We start from the raw sequence: 14,881 nt of genomic DNA on the forward strand, positions 1-14,881 counted from the left end.
CACTGGCTGTTGGATCTAAGGAGGTGCTAATCTAGCCTCTGCCTGAGGCTACCCAGCAGAAGCCAGCTGTAAAGCAATGCAAGTTGCCCTTGGGCCTTGGGGCAGTTGCAGTTTGTTAAGTAATTTTCAGCTTACAAAGGGCCAGGCCTTTCATATGCAAAAGCCTCCCTGCATGGCTTGGGCAGGGCAGGGTACCAGGGAATCAACAGAGTGGGCTGTGCGAGCAGTATGGCTGCTCTCAGTCCTGTCCTCAGAGGCCCTGGCAATCGCTGCGTGTGCTTCCGAGAGAAAGCTGCCCTCGAGTTCCTACCAATGCCAGACAGTCCCATTTCTCCCATATGAGTTTGGGTCCCCAGAGACTTGCCCGGAACTGGCGCTCAGAGCCTGAGACTCCCTCCTGATTGAAACAGACAACCTCGCCCTCAGCCGCCAGCCCACTCCGCATGTACCTCCACACCTTTGTATTTCCCGCACTGCTCCTCCTCTGAGTCTCATATGCTGTTCTCTTTCCTTCTAGTTGTAGAATTTCCCCTTAGCCAGTATTCCTGTGGTTCTGGGCGATGTCTGTTTCATCTTTCAGTTGTATTTTTGAAGTGGTTGTTCGAGGCAGCTAACTCCGGTGTTTACCTATGCCGCCATCTTGGTTTCTCCCTCATCTTTAGTTGTTAAGGCTCCTAGTTTACTGCCAATACTATCCACACATCTACTTGTGATAATCCTATGTTGGGCGTACTCAGCCTTTTACTGGGGAACCTAAGAACTGGAGGTTGTTGTGTGTGTATTTTTCCTGATTCATCCCCCTAATGCTCTTCTCCAGAGATTTCCAGAATATCTGTTGTTATTCCAGTTGTTGTAGCAATGCTTCTGGGCAGTGCAACCTCTGCTAATATAGAATATGTTTATCAGACACTTTTACAGTCTTAGGCTAAATGATGTCTTTAAGTATTTATTTACCTTTTAAAAATGTCTCTTTTGTGACACATAGGCTAACTGTCTCCACGATTCCTGAAGCCAACCATTAGGATAGAAGAATCTTCTTTATAATCTTCATATTTTTATAACAGTATAATAGCATCCAGTAAGTCAGTGACACATGCTTCCAAATAAAGGTAATTTCTGAAAAACACAGTTTTATAGATGCTCTTAGAAGGACATTAAGAGTTGGAGAGAGGATTCATTTTAAATTGGAAGACAAACCAGCATTTGGGAACCAACCCAGAGCCAGGCATTGTGCTAAGTGCTTCCCATGCATTATCTCATTTCATTCTCACAGTGGTGTCATGGAGCCAATGATATAGCTGTTTCCATTTTGTAAATGGGCATCAGAGATGTTCAGTCACTTTGCAAGGAAGGGTCACACGGTGAGTGGCACAGTCAGAATGCAATCTTGGTCTTGCCCATATGTCACATTGCCAGTCAGGAGCACACTGCAAGGTTTTTTCAAAGATAATGAAAGTGACACGCATGTGAGCAAGAAGAACACTAGAAACGTAAAAACAAGCGCTTAGATGTTACAGAATTTCCCCTCACTGCCTAGAGCTATCATCACATCACCAACTCTGCATCTGTGGATAAAAGGCATGTCCAAATGCCATTTAATTTTATACAGCAAATAATAAAAGCTAAGACAGATTTTTAAAGATTTCCAAAATAAATGAAAAATAGATATTTTAATTTCTATATTAAATGTCAAGTTTCTTTGGAGCATTTCTTCCATTTGAGGCTTCAGAAGTCATGCTAATTAAAACCCAAAGTGAACTTTGGAACCCATAGTCACTGCTTTCAAATTGTTGACTAGCACATTTGTGGCCATTGAGACACTTAGTTTTTTCTAGGTTAAGTCAGTATTAAATACTTATTTTGCTTAGTTTTTAAAGAATTGTCATTAAATAAGAATGAGCTCTAGCCGATGGTACTAAGTGGTTAGAGCATCAGCCTGTGCACCAAAGGTTCGTGGGTTCGATTCCCAGTCAAGGACACGTACCTGGGTTGCAGATTTGATCTTTGGCCTCTGTGGAGGCACGATGGGAGGGAGCCAATTAATGTGTCTCTCTCACATTAATGTTTCTCTCTCTCTCTCTCTTTGTCTCTGTCTCCCTCCCTCCCTCTCTCCCTTCCACTATTTCCAAAAAGCAATGGGAAAAATATCCTCAGGTGAGGATTAAAAAAAAAAAAAAGAATGATGGGGCTATAGTCATTTGTAGATTGACTGGGGAACATCTGTGTCTTCATTACAATATGTTCACAATATCATTACGCTTTATAACAGACTGTGGAGTCAGCCTTCGTTAATTTTTTTTTTGTAAGTATATGGGCTGGAGTGGCTTACTGGGAAGGATGAGTCATTTTCTTAAATGGATACTAATTCAGGTGCACTTGTCTGTGACTGTATCATGCATTACACTCCTGTCAGCACACGGTTCTTTGACAGTTTGCCTTTTGAGCATGTCCCTGTCTTCTAACAACACTTATGTTCTCAAAAGGCTGGAGAGAGAGGAACAGGAAAAAAAGGAAGAGGAGGAAAGACTTCACCTAGAAGAGGAAGCCCGTAAGCAGGAAGAGGAAAAGAAGCGGCAGGAAGAGGAAAAGAAGCGGCAGGAAGAGGAAAAGAAAAGACTGGAGGAAGAGGAGGCCAAGAGGAAGGCCAAAGAGGAGCAACTGTTGAAAGAAGAACAAGAAAAGGAAAAACAAGAAAAAGAAAAGCAAGAAAAAGCCATGATTGAAAAGCAGGTACTTATGAGTCTTCATATAGACTTTGCCTTAAGGGCCTTAGTTAACATTAGGTAAAATTAGTTACATTTGAATGACTCATAATATTTCCTTGAAGTATTTTCTTAAACCAACTGGGCTGGTTATTAAATATGAGTTACTTTGCCCTGGCCAGCATGTTCACTGATTAGAGCATGGCCTGCACATTGGAGGGTTGAAGTGTCTCAGGTTTGATTCCCAGTCAGGGGCATGTACTTGGGTTGCAGGTCCAATCCCCACCCCCCAGTCAGGGCATGTGTAGGAGTCAACCAATCGATATGTCTATCACATTGATGTTTCTCTCTCTCTCTCTCTCTCTCTCTCTCTCTCTCTCTCTCTCTTCCTTCTTTCCCTCTCTCCCTCTCCCTTCCACTCTCTCTAAAATCAATGGAAAAATATCCTTGGGAGAGGATTAAAATATATGCATATATGAGTTAATTTGGGCAATAAAAGTGAAGTTGGTAATGTTTTCTGTATGTCAGTTTGGGTTCCCTCAAAGACAGACCCTGAATGAGAATATGGGTGCTAGTAATTGACTCAGGAGAAGATCCCAGGAAGCTGTTACCTGGGGAGTGAGAGGAAAGCCAATGTAAGCGCATTGATGAGTGGAATACTGTGGGCAACTGGAACTCACTGCCTTTAGGACTATCTAAGAAACTGTGGAACATGCCTTAGAATTGTCCCTCTGAGGGGTGAGGAAACGGGGTTATCTACCAACTTCTGCCTCTCATGGCTAAAAGTCAATCCTTTGGGAATTAGCTTCCCAAAACTCCTGGCCACATATATACTTCATGGCCAGAGGCTGCCATCAGACATGGAAAGACCTTGGCTACATATGGGAAATATCTGCATTTGACTTGCATGGTGGACCAAGGATAGATGAGTGAGGTCTAGCCAGTCTGCTGTGTCATAGAACCGGCTGTGTAAATCCACATTGAATGTTGGAGCAGTACCACTTTGGGGTAGAGATGAGTCAAGGAACATATGCAAACCCCAGAGAATTACTATAGTGTTTTCTTAACTTAGTAAAGCCTATGCCTTGGTTTACCTGTTCCTATCAGAAGGAAGCAGCAGAAGCAAAGGCCCAGGAGGCAGCTAAACAGATGCGTCTAGAAAGAGAACAAATCATGCTGCAGATTGAACAGGAGCGACTGGAGAGGAAGAAGGTAAGAGCTAAGGGATTTGGAGGACTGAGCATGAGGCAGGAACAGGAAGCAAATTCAGTACTCTTGCTGTTGTTGGGTAGAGTGATCTTAGAATTCTCAAATTAGGTCAGGTTCATTGATAGTGTTGTTCAGATCTGCTACATCTTTATTAGTTTTCTGTCATCTTGTTCGATCATTTACTGAGAGAGGAGTGTTAAAAGCTCCATCTGTGGTTATGGATTTGTCCATTTCTCCTTACAGTTTTATCAACTTTTGTCTTACATGTTTTGAAGCTCTGCTGTTAGGTGAATATATATTTCAAATTACTTAATTTTCCTATTGAGTTGACACCTTTATCATTAGGAAAATCCTTCTTTATCTCCAGTAATACTTGTCTTAAAATCTACTTCGTTAGTCTATTTGTGATTAGTATTTGCATAGTAAATCTTTTTCCGTCCTTTTTCTTTGAACCTATGTATGTCCTTATCAGTGTAAGCAGCATATAGTCAGGACTTGTTATTTTAATCCAGTTCAGTCTTTGCCTTTAAATTGAAGTATTTGATCTATTTATATTTAATGCATTCACAGAGAACATTGTGTTTAAGGAGGCTGATTATAAAGGTCCATTCTCATGGTGTCCTAGTACCAGTCTGGGCTTTGTGTTGCTGTAGGCCTGGGAGCCGGGAGACCAATCTGTGGTCTCCCTTCCCAATTTGCATCTCAGCCTCACTTTCTCTGGGACAGTCCTCTTGAATAGCAAGTAGTGATTTATTGAATTTTAGGTAACCTAAGGAGAGGAAGGAGAAAGATGGGATATAAATGAAAGCAACATTCTAGATAGTTACTAGTTTACTTTCAAACATTTGACCTTGTCAATAGGGCAAAGGTGTACATCTTCAAAACCAATGGAAAACCTTTCTATACTCATTATCCTCTGTTGACGTTTCTCTTTCATGAGTTTTCTGAGAAATGTGAAATTGCATATAGTCCCAGATAATTTTATGTGGTTTTGGTCTTATATTCCTCTTACTTGGTTCTTTTTGGTTCCCAGAGAATAGATGAAATCATGAAGAGAACAAGAAGGAGTGACGTGTCTCCAGAAGTGAAGGTAGGCATTCAGAATACCATTGTGATAGTCCATGTGCTGAGTGGCAGAATACATTCAGAGGGATCGTGGATCTCGGAGAGGAGCAGCCAGACAAAATGGACCCTTCCTGCCTTGTTCCTGGCTGGATTAAGCAGACTGCAGGTGCCCAAAAAGAGGAGTCTCAAAGAGGAGTCTCAGAGACAGGGTGGTAATTAAAAATTTCCTCAGAGAAATGGGGGTGGGGATGCAGGGAGAGACACAGTAGTCATGAATAAAAAAAGAGAATGGTGACATATGAGTAAGGGAAACACAGCTGATTTGTAATAAGCTCAGAAGATCCAAAGAACTACTATGGAGCAGGCAGATGGCTCAGCGTGGTTCCAAATACCCTCCAATACTTTTTAAAGCATTTGTCTTTCTACATGAAGTCAGCCTTCCCTCTGTTTTCAGAAAGAAGACCTGAAAATAGAGCTCCAGCCTGCTGTGTGTATGGAAAATAAGCTAGAACCAGTTGTCCCGAACAAAATAGGTGAGTCTGGTTCTTGGGTTTCTCCTTTCAGCAGGTGAGGGCTTGACGCATTTCCTGCAGGGGACAAGTACCCGGGGGTCCTAAGAGCGTGATTGCTGGACGGGGGCTGCATACTTTCCCTTCCCGTTGGAATCTCCATCTCCAGCACAGGTCTGCCAGGTCCATTTGGAAAGCACTGGGTTCCTCAGTTACTCTAATAGTAGTGGAGCAGGAGCCAGCAGTCTGCTGGCCCATACTGCTTTCCAGGAGCTTAACTGCTGGGCAGGTTCTATTAAGAGCTGACCACTGCTTTGTGGTGGTGTCTCCTGCCTTCCACACTTCTGGGTAATCCAGCTCTTTTTTAGCATGTTAGGTGAATATATAATTCAAATGACTTAATTTTCCTACTGAGTTGACACCTTTATCATTAGAAATGTCTTTCTTCTTGCCCAGCCAACATGGCTCAGTGGTTGAGCATTAACCTATGACCTGGTTGTTGGCTCAATTCCCAGTGTCGGGTGTGCAGGAAGCAGCTGATCAATGATTCTCTTTCATCATTGATGTTTCTATCTCTCTCTCCCTCTTCCTTCCTTTCTGAAATCAATAAAACACATTTTTTAAAAAATGAATGTCCTTCTTTATCTCTAGTAATACTTGTCTTAAAGTCCGCTTCATCAATCTAGTTATGATTAGCATTTGCATAGTAAATCTTTTTCTGTCCTTTTACTTTAAACCTATGTGTGTCCTTATAAGTGTAAACAGCATATATTCAGGTCTTGTTATTTTAATCCAGTTTGACAGTTTTTGACTTTAAATTGAATGTTTTGGTTATTTTATGATTAACAGAACAACTTTGTGTTCTCAATCAGAAATCAATGGATTGAGCACCTGCCAGGAAGTTAACAGTGTGGAGCGTGCTGCCCCAGCAACTGTTTCCCGAGACAGTTGCTCCAGTGGGCTTAAACCAGTTGAGGCACTTGTTCATCTGGATGCCCTGGACGGGAAATCAAACAGTCTGGATGACTCAACTGAAGAAGTTCAGTCGATGGATGTGAGGTAAGTCGATTTCTGTTGCATTTGAGCCTCATCTCTTCTCCAAACACCTCCCCAGCCTCATAGTTGATTTCTTTATTTTTACACACCCAGCTCACCGCAGGTAGGCTCAGTTGCCATTCAGGAAAGCTCTCAGTGGTACATTAGTGTCTTGGGTCAGGCTCCTTAGAAGCAGAGCCTGGGGCGAGGGGGTCTAGCGCCTGCGATTTATCAGAGTTCTCAGGAGAAAGTGGACAGAGCAGGGAACAGGATGGAGCAAGGGAAATCACTAGGCACGGCAGCCCTGGAAGATGAATTTCTATCAGAGCATGGTCTGAATGAAATATGGAGGCAGCCTACACGCCACTGATCCATCAGTCATTGGCTGTGGGCTGCTCAGGGCAGGGGGATGCTGGTATAATGTCTATGGGCATGAGGCTCCCATCAGCTGAAGACAGTTTTCCTGAAAACGGGTGGCAGCTCTGAATCCTTAGCAGCAAGCTCTCTGCAGCTGAGGGATGAGTGCACCTGCAGGTAAAGGGGCACCCACAGGGCCCACAGTGTCTAGTGTCTCATGTTTAAGTGAACCTGTCATTGGAGACTTGACAATGACAACTAATGGAACTAGTTTGCTTTCAGATTCTAAAAACTTAAGTATGTTTGTGGGTGACACAACCTGGCAAATTAACCCCAGACAGAGAGGAGACCGCCCTTTGCATGGGGTTGGGCAGAGGCACTTAGAACGGAAAGCCCTGGGCAGTCAGCCTTCCCTCTGTCTGGGAGTGCGTGGGGTTCTCTGACTCAGGAGGGACCCACAGTGTCGTGTAAAAGCTGTACTGGAGCTTGCCCTGCCCCTTGGCTGTGAATTCCCAGCTTGGTCTGAGGGAGAGGAGGGCATGAGGCCGAGGTCTTTCCCAGGGCACACCGACTGTAACTACCCCAGCTCTGGCACCCAGGCCTGAGCCGGATATGTGAAAACCCAGGGTCTGGCAGCCCCATCACCAGAAGAGCAAGTCCTATGCAAACTGATAGCAGGGCCTCCTCAGCTTTTGCCGCCATCTCCCCATCTCCCATCACCACTGGCCACCAGCATCCACCATCGTAGCAGGCTGCCCCCAGGGAAAACAGCTGAGGCAACTTAAAGGTTAACATAACATTCTCACTCCACCCCACCACCTACCCTTATGCTGAACCTGATTCTTCTTTTTTTTTTTATTCTAAACCCCACCCAAGGGTATTTTTCCATTGATTTTTAGAGAGACTGGAAGAGAGAGGGAAAGACAGAGAGAAATAGCAATGTGAGAGAAACACATCGATTGGTTGCCTCCCGCACAAGCCTGCTCTGACCAGGGCCAAGGAGAAGCCTGCAACCAAGGTAGGTGCCCTTGATCGGAATCCAACCCAGGACCCTTTGGTCTGCAGGCCGACGCTCAATCCACTGAGCCAAACTGGCGAGGCAGTGGTCGGCAAACTGTGGCTTGCGAGCCACATGGGGCTCTTTGTCCCCTTGAGTGTGGCTCTTCCACAAAATACCACGTGCAGGCGCGCACGTACAGTGCGATTGAAACTTCGTGGCCCATACGTAGAAGTCAGTATTTTGTGGAAGAGTCACACTTAAGGGGCCAAAGAGCCGCATGTGGCTCGTGAGCCGCAGTTTGCTGGCCACTGGGCTAGGGCATGAACCCCCTTAGTCTTCATGTCTCTGGGTGGGGGAAGAGGGCAAGACATGGCATCAGCCAGGGTTCAAGAAAGGACAGGAGCTTTCTGTGCATACTGAGTTGTCCCTGTGGCTACCTCTGCTTTTGGAGAGAGATTTCTGGAGGTTGTGCCCAAGGTTGGGGCATTCTCCCCTCCCCAAGCTCTGACCAGCTCTTAAACCCAGGAGTTGAAGCGGGTGTTCCTGCTAATGAGGCAGGTTTCCCAGGCTCCAGCCACCAGAAGTAGTGTCAGGTCTGCTGCAGCTCAGTGTGAGGAAGGCAGGTCTTCTGAGCTTCTACAGTGCAATGGGTTTTTCTAGATCAGTGGTTCTCAACCTTCCTAATGCCGCGACCCTTTAATACAGTTCCTCATGTTGTGGTGACCCCCAACCATAAAGTTATTTTCGTTGCTACTTCATAACTGTAATTTTGCTACTGTTATGAATCGTAATGTAAATATCTGATATGCAGGATGTATTTTCATTGTTAGAAATTGAACATAATTAAAGCATACTGATTAATCACAAAAACAATATGTAATTATACATGTGTTTTCCGATGGTCTTAGGCGACCCAAAGGGGTCGCAACCCACAGGTTGAGAACCGCTGTTCTAGATTCTTCTCTAAGATCTTTTTGAGAGGAAAAAGGACAGACCAACCTGGCAGCAGCCTTATTCTGGCTGATAAGAGAGACTCCAGATGACAGGCCCTCAAACTGCAGCCCACTACTCATGGTTGGTGGCACAATTGCCTTCCATCTCTAGGGAGAGGAGAGAGGGAATAAGGCCCACTAGGCAGGAGCTGGATAAGTCAGGGGGCGGAGTGGAAGTCTCACTTTAGAGAAGGAGGGGGGAGAGGGAGAGATTCACTCTGCAGGTGCTGGGTTGGATGGTGGGGTCCTTGTTGAGATGGCCCCAACTTTGAGCACTCACAGCAGGTGGCTCACAGGAACGCCCCCAGCAGGAGTGTGTCCTGCTTGCTCGCAGGAACCCTGGCAGGAGAAATGACTGTCCCATTTTACAGTGGAGGAAGCTAAGGCTGGGGAACAAAAAGCAGTTCGTCCAGGCTGCACTGCTAGAGAGAGGCAGCATCCCAAGCCCTGAGGCCAATTAGGACCTTTCAACTTCCAGCCTTTGCATTCTGTCAGGGTTTCCCATTTCCAAGGTTTGGGAAGTACTTGGCTTCTCTGCAGTAGAGGGCTGGTGCCTGCGCTTCCTATATCCTTCCTTCCTGTACACAGTGTGAGCTTGACCTTCACAGCCCTGCTCAGTCCCCTTCCCTTGTTCTCATACACGGGGCCTTGTGTCTGTCAGCGACTCAGATTTGAACTTAACATTTTTTTTTTACAATGTGTTACATACAAGCTCTGGCTCTAAATCTACCTTCTCTAGAAAAGAAGAGTAGTATAACAAAATATTAGAATTAATAGTTCTATCTGTCTATCTGTCTGTCTCTCTCCCTCTCCTTCTCCTCTCCTCCTCTCTCTGCCCATCCCCCTCCCCCCTTAGTCCTGTTTCAAAAGAAGAGCTTATCTCCATCCCAGAATTTTCACCAGTGAGTGAAATGATTCCTGGGATGTCTCTGGACCAAAATGGAACTGGTAATGCCCGAGCTCTTCAAGATCTCTTAGATTTCACCGGCCCCCCCATGTTCCCCAAGAGATCCAGTGAAAATCTCAGCCTGGATGACTGTAACAAAAACCTGATCGAAGGATTTAACAGTCCCAGCCAAGAAAGTACTCTGAACACCTTCTGTTGACAAATACAGCATCTCTTTAATGAAAGGTACAGTCTTTTGATGATAGTCTACATCTATAACTCTCCAACTGGGGTTGTGAAGGTAGGATAAATATCACTCAGCCTCCTGGGTGGTCAGTTTTATTTATTTATTTTTAAATACTTTATTGATTTCAGAAAGGAAAGAAGAGGGAGAGAGAGATAGAAACATCAATGATGAGAGAGAATCATTGATCGGCTGCCTCCTGCATGCCCCACACTGGGGATCGAGCCTGCAACGTGGGCATGTGCCCTGACTGGGAATCAAACTGTGACCTCCTGGTTCATAGGTTGACACTCACCCACTGAGCCATGCCAGCTAGGCCGGGATGGTCAGTTTTATTTGAAAAATGCAAACATGAATATGAATATATGGTATATACTGCAGCACACACAATAATTGAAGTGGATTTCAAGTAAATCCTTCATATGGGAGCCTTCAGCACCACACCTGCCATGCCCAGCTCTGCTGTTTGGGGTCTGTGGATGGGGTGTATGTGTTGAAAAGTACTGCCAACAAGTTTGACCTAACACCTGTCTCAAGTAGGACCTTATTTAGAAGAGAGAATGCTCTCATAGTGGTACGAGGTAGTGTTAATAAAATGAACTTCTCCCCTAGTTTTACTCAGCAACATTTCATGTTCTAGCTAGAATCATTCGTATACATTGATGTTGGGCCAAATGATTGCCTGTTCTATTGACCCGTTCTGGAGTCTTCCAAAGCAAACATTTGTTCCTGGAGTATACCTGAGGGAGTAGGGGTTTGAGGTGGGGGACTGAAGTTTGTGCCATGAAGTTTTTGTTCCCCACTTTTGGCCTTTTTACTTGCCAAAGTTCTTCTAGAATCTCTTATTAAGTTATATCTATGGGTCCCAAATCTCTCTGCATTTGTGTGCATTTAGTTATACACACCTCACATTGGATTTACTTCAGTTTGAGGCTCATTTGTTGTCCAGTGATTAGAATTTATTTATAAATTAATCCTAAATTTGGAAATTAGAACTTATTAGGTTTTTTATAACTTAATAATGCCAAATTCCTCCCGCTGTACACTCCTTTTAGATATTTTTATAGTCTCAGCATTCTCTCAGTCACTTTTTTTCCTGCTGCTCCACTCCTATAACAGAACTTTGATGCCTGATATGACTTAGTCCAATCTTTCTCTTTCTCAAGTGAGGAAACAGTTTGGGGAGGCCACATGGACGAGGTCATGGTGTTTCTTATACTTCTTTCTGTCTGACCTCAGCTATTGGCTGTACACAGCACATTTTAGAGTTCTCTTCTCTTGGCTCCTGGGAAAGCAGTTGTCCCTTTACATGTGGGAGGGAATGTATGACAGATAATTTTTAAAATAAAGAATATCCCTGGTTTGGAAGAGCAGCTGCCTTCTTGAACACTTCAAAAACAAAAACCATACCTAAGGATTCTATTTCCCTGACATACGGCTTAATATTTAATAGAAATTTTCTTTTGTTGGTAGCATACCTCGAACCCTTCAGTTCACTGACCTCACTATTCAGCAAGGACCTGAAAAATTCACAAAACTTAGACTCCACTAGTCTAGTTCCTGCATTTCTAACTAAAAGAAGTGCAAACTCCCTGTCCAAAAAGAAAAAAAAATACCTGGGATAAATAATTGCATTCCTATTGCTTGTATACATTTTTCATACAGTCCAGTTCTCAAGTTCTTTCTAACCAGAGGTGGTACCTGCAGGGTTTCGGGGGGGGGGGCATTTGGAAATGTGTTGCTTTTTAAAAATATATATTATATTGATTTTTTACAGAGAGGGAGAGGTATAAAGAGTTAGAAACATCGATGAGAGAGAAACATCTATTAGTTGCCTCCTGCACACCGCCTACTGGGGATATGCCCACAGCCAAGGTACATGCCCTTGACTGGAATTGAACCTGGGACCCTTCAGTCCGCAGGCCGATGCGCTGTCCACTGAGCCAAACCGGGTAGGGCTGTTGGGGGTTTTTTGTTGTCACAATGGCTGGTGGCAGCTCTGGCATCTGGAAAGCAAAGCTTGGGACTTTGAACGTCCTGCAGGTTTTCAGACAATCCACACAAAGAAAACTCAGCCCACCCAAAAGAACAGTCCTACTCAAAATGCTGCAGCACTTCTGCCGAGAGATGCCGTGTGAGCCACGGAAAAGAAACTCACCAGGCAGGCAGAACATCTCACAGTGTGGGAGCATTTAGGGAGAGGGCATAGAGGCTGCAAATTGCAAATACTCAGTCTCTTCATCGGTCTCACCGAGGTCTGTTTGTGAATTGACACAGGTGGCGTTTAGAGAAACCGTGAAGCTGCTGGCCATGAGATCCAAGCTGCCAGCCCTTGGAAGGAGCTCCTGTCGTCCCTAACCACTGGATTCCAAATCATTAAATCAAGATGTAATTGTATTCCTAGTTAGTATATCAAACACTGGCCACTCTTGGTAGAAACCTTGCGAAGTTGGCCTTGTCGGGCTTTAGCGACATTTCATGTTATGGTTCTATTTATGAGCTTCGGCTGCTGATAAAGTGCTTACTATACTATTTACTCTATTATCATAGTGATCATCTGAAACCAATGAGTCATTCCAGCTGGGAAGTTCACCCTGTAACCATTCTTATTCCCAAAGTTGGAGCACATAAACATTTAGATGATTCCTGTATATATTCTAGACATTTACCCAGACTCTATTTAAACATATACTGATCGTGGGCTGCATATCTCCCATCTGTGTTTAAAAGAAGAAATTCCAGAGGGTTTTCCCCTCTGAGGTTTCTTTGTTGGAAGTTACTATCAAGAAGCTGTTTTATTATTAAGCTTAGTCACCTGCCAAATGCGTTGCGCCAGATTACTCCTTGAGGAGCTAATGGAATAACTTGTTGAGTAAGGAATCCATTATACAGTGGAATGATTGCTGTTTTCTGATGTATATTCCTATAGACATGAGCAGCTGAATCTAGCGAGGACCTTTTCATGTTGCACCTTAAAATCTCCAAGCTGTAGACACTCCAAACCATCAAGTGGCTTTTAAACTGAGTGAATCCTGTGTCTCATGCACTGGTGGTTGGTTTTGACGTTGTTGCTATTGGGGCTTTTGTTTCTTTGTTTGCTCCTGTGTTTGCTCAATTCTAATAAAACCAGGCACAAGTGAAAATGATAATGCTCCGAAATGAAGGGGCCCCGAACCAGACTCTGTGTGTCACTATAATGGACTTTAACATAGAACATCTGAACAGAGAATAGATGACGCTAGAATGTATACTCCTTGTGTTTTATGCCCTATAATGTGTTTTCTTAATTTCTTGTGGTGAAATGTGACTTTCAGATTAAAATGACCTTTCCTTCTTTGAAACCCTTTTTTGACTTGTACAATAAGAGCTTAGAAAGATCCATACTTCTGACCGAGGTTTGCAACCAGGAAATACAAACAGTGTCAATAGTAATCTTGTTTATGTGCTTTCAAAACCAGCTGCAGTTTAAGACTTTATTAGTTATGGGAACTGTGTATGTTTGTGTATGTGTAAAAACTAAAATAAAATATATGCCTCCACTAATGCAGTGCCATTGATCTTGATGACTATTGGGGAAAATCCATTTTATGATAAGCACAGAAAATGATAGCATAGTTTGTCTTTCAAAAAAATGCCTCGCCCTCTTTCTTACAGCTTTATTTTGCCAAAGGTCTGTTTCGTTGTGATCTGTTGTCCTTCACAGTGTCATTATAACTGGGGTGATGCCTCATTTGCATGATGTGGACATTGTCTTTAATGTGAAATACATTTTCACTGAAGAGTTTGATAGCATGCTAATATTTTGTTTATTTCTGTAGGCTCAATGAAGAAATCTGCTGAAAGCAAACCAGGTTTTTTTTAAGTCCATGTGGAAAACACACAAAAAAATCTTGTGTAGCTGTCCTTTCCCTGTCGAACTCATTAAAATTCCTCTATTGTCAGTTCCAAGTGAAGCCAACAGTGGAAATAAGCTTAAGTGATGAGCTGCTGTAGGACATGATGAACTTCTATGTACAGTAAAGTTGCTGTACTTTCAGACCACTGATGGGAGGGATTTCCAGCTAGTTAAGATGAAGTTAACCTTAGTGTAACCTACAGAAACATTCCACATAGCTATCTGGTGTCTAAACAAAATTATAATGGAATGGTGAGTGACCCTTATTTTCCAGTAAGCTGAAACCCAGACCAGATTTTTTGTATCTAATTCATGGCTTGCCTACAACTTGGGAGAGAGTACCAGCCAGGACCAGGAGCCAGGGAGGCAGCACAGGAATGGAGATGTTGGAATCCACATGGTAACTTCTGGGCTCCAATCTCGAAAGCTGGGGCTCAGTCAAATGCAGCCTTCCTAGCTCTGCTGACAAAGGCTTTGGCAAGGGCACAGGAGTAGACATCCTAACTCTTTCCATATGCTGGCCTTTGACAGTGGCATTACAAATAGCTTCTGTCATCATGAGCTCTGGCCAGAGGGTCACAGTGGAGGCCAGTCATTCCCAAGAGCAGTATCTATTTTGTGAACATCCTAAATTTTTCTCAGTATGTACAGTTTTCCTATTAGCAAATGATTCTTTAAACTAAATTTAGAAAGCAAATGTAAGGAACTAATTTGTTTCTAGAGGTATCCCATTGGGACACAACACAGGGTTACCTCTAGCCCCACTCTTCAGCCTCCTTCAGAAAGCACAATTATATAAAATGGAGCAAGAACTCTTAGAAACATTAGGAAAGAGAAGCCTTTATAGGTAGTCTCTTTTGGGAGAATTCAAGAGAAACAACTAAAAAACTCTTAGAATAATTTCACAGGGGAGCCAACTACTAAATAGAGAAATTGATAGTTTTCTTACACATTAACAATAAACAGGAAGTAAATCCCAACAAAATC

General features: G+C 43.5%; 1 protein-coding gene across 5 annotated transcripts in view; it reads left to right on the forward strand.

Moving 5' to 3' along the window:
• MAP7D2 (MAP7 domain containing 2) overlaps positions 1 to 13,542 on the forward strand; it is a 91,006-nt gene extending 77,464 nt beyond the window's left edge. For 4 of the 5 annotated variants that reach the window (XM_015564869.1, XM_015564870.1, XM_015564871.1 and 1 more), the window contains 7 exons: positions 2,484 to 2,730; positions 3,810 to 3,914; positions 4,945 to 5,001; positions 5,431 to 5,509; positions 6,358 to 6,544; positions 9,726 to 10,001; positions 12,277 to 13,542. In XM_015564869.1, the coding sequence (XP_015420355.1) occupies positions 2,484 to 2,730; positions 3,810 to 3,914; positions 4,945 to 5,001; positions 5,431 to 5,509; positions 6,358 to 6,544; positions 9,726 to 9,975 (925 nt within the window). In that variant the 3' untranslated portion in view covers positions 9,976 to 10,001; positions 12,277 to 13,542. The remainder of the gene's footprint in view (positions 1 to 2,483; positions 2,731 to 3,809; positions 3,915 to 4,944; positions 5,002 to 5,430; positions 5,510 to 6,357; positions 6,545 to 9,725; positions 10,002 to 12,276) is intronic. The other variant, XM_015564873.1, reaches the window with a different exon arrangement.
• Positions 13,543 to 14,881: the final 1,339 nt, after the last annotated feature.

This window comes from Myotis davidii, unplaced genomic scaffold (genome assembly GCF_000327345.1).
Source record: "Myotis davidii unplaced genomic scaffold, ASM32734v1 scaffold161, whole genome shotgun sequence".
In the NCBI taxonomy this organism is placed as follows: Eukaryota; Metazoa; Chordata; class Mammalia; order Chiroptera; family Vespertilionidae; genus Myotis; species Myotis davidii.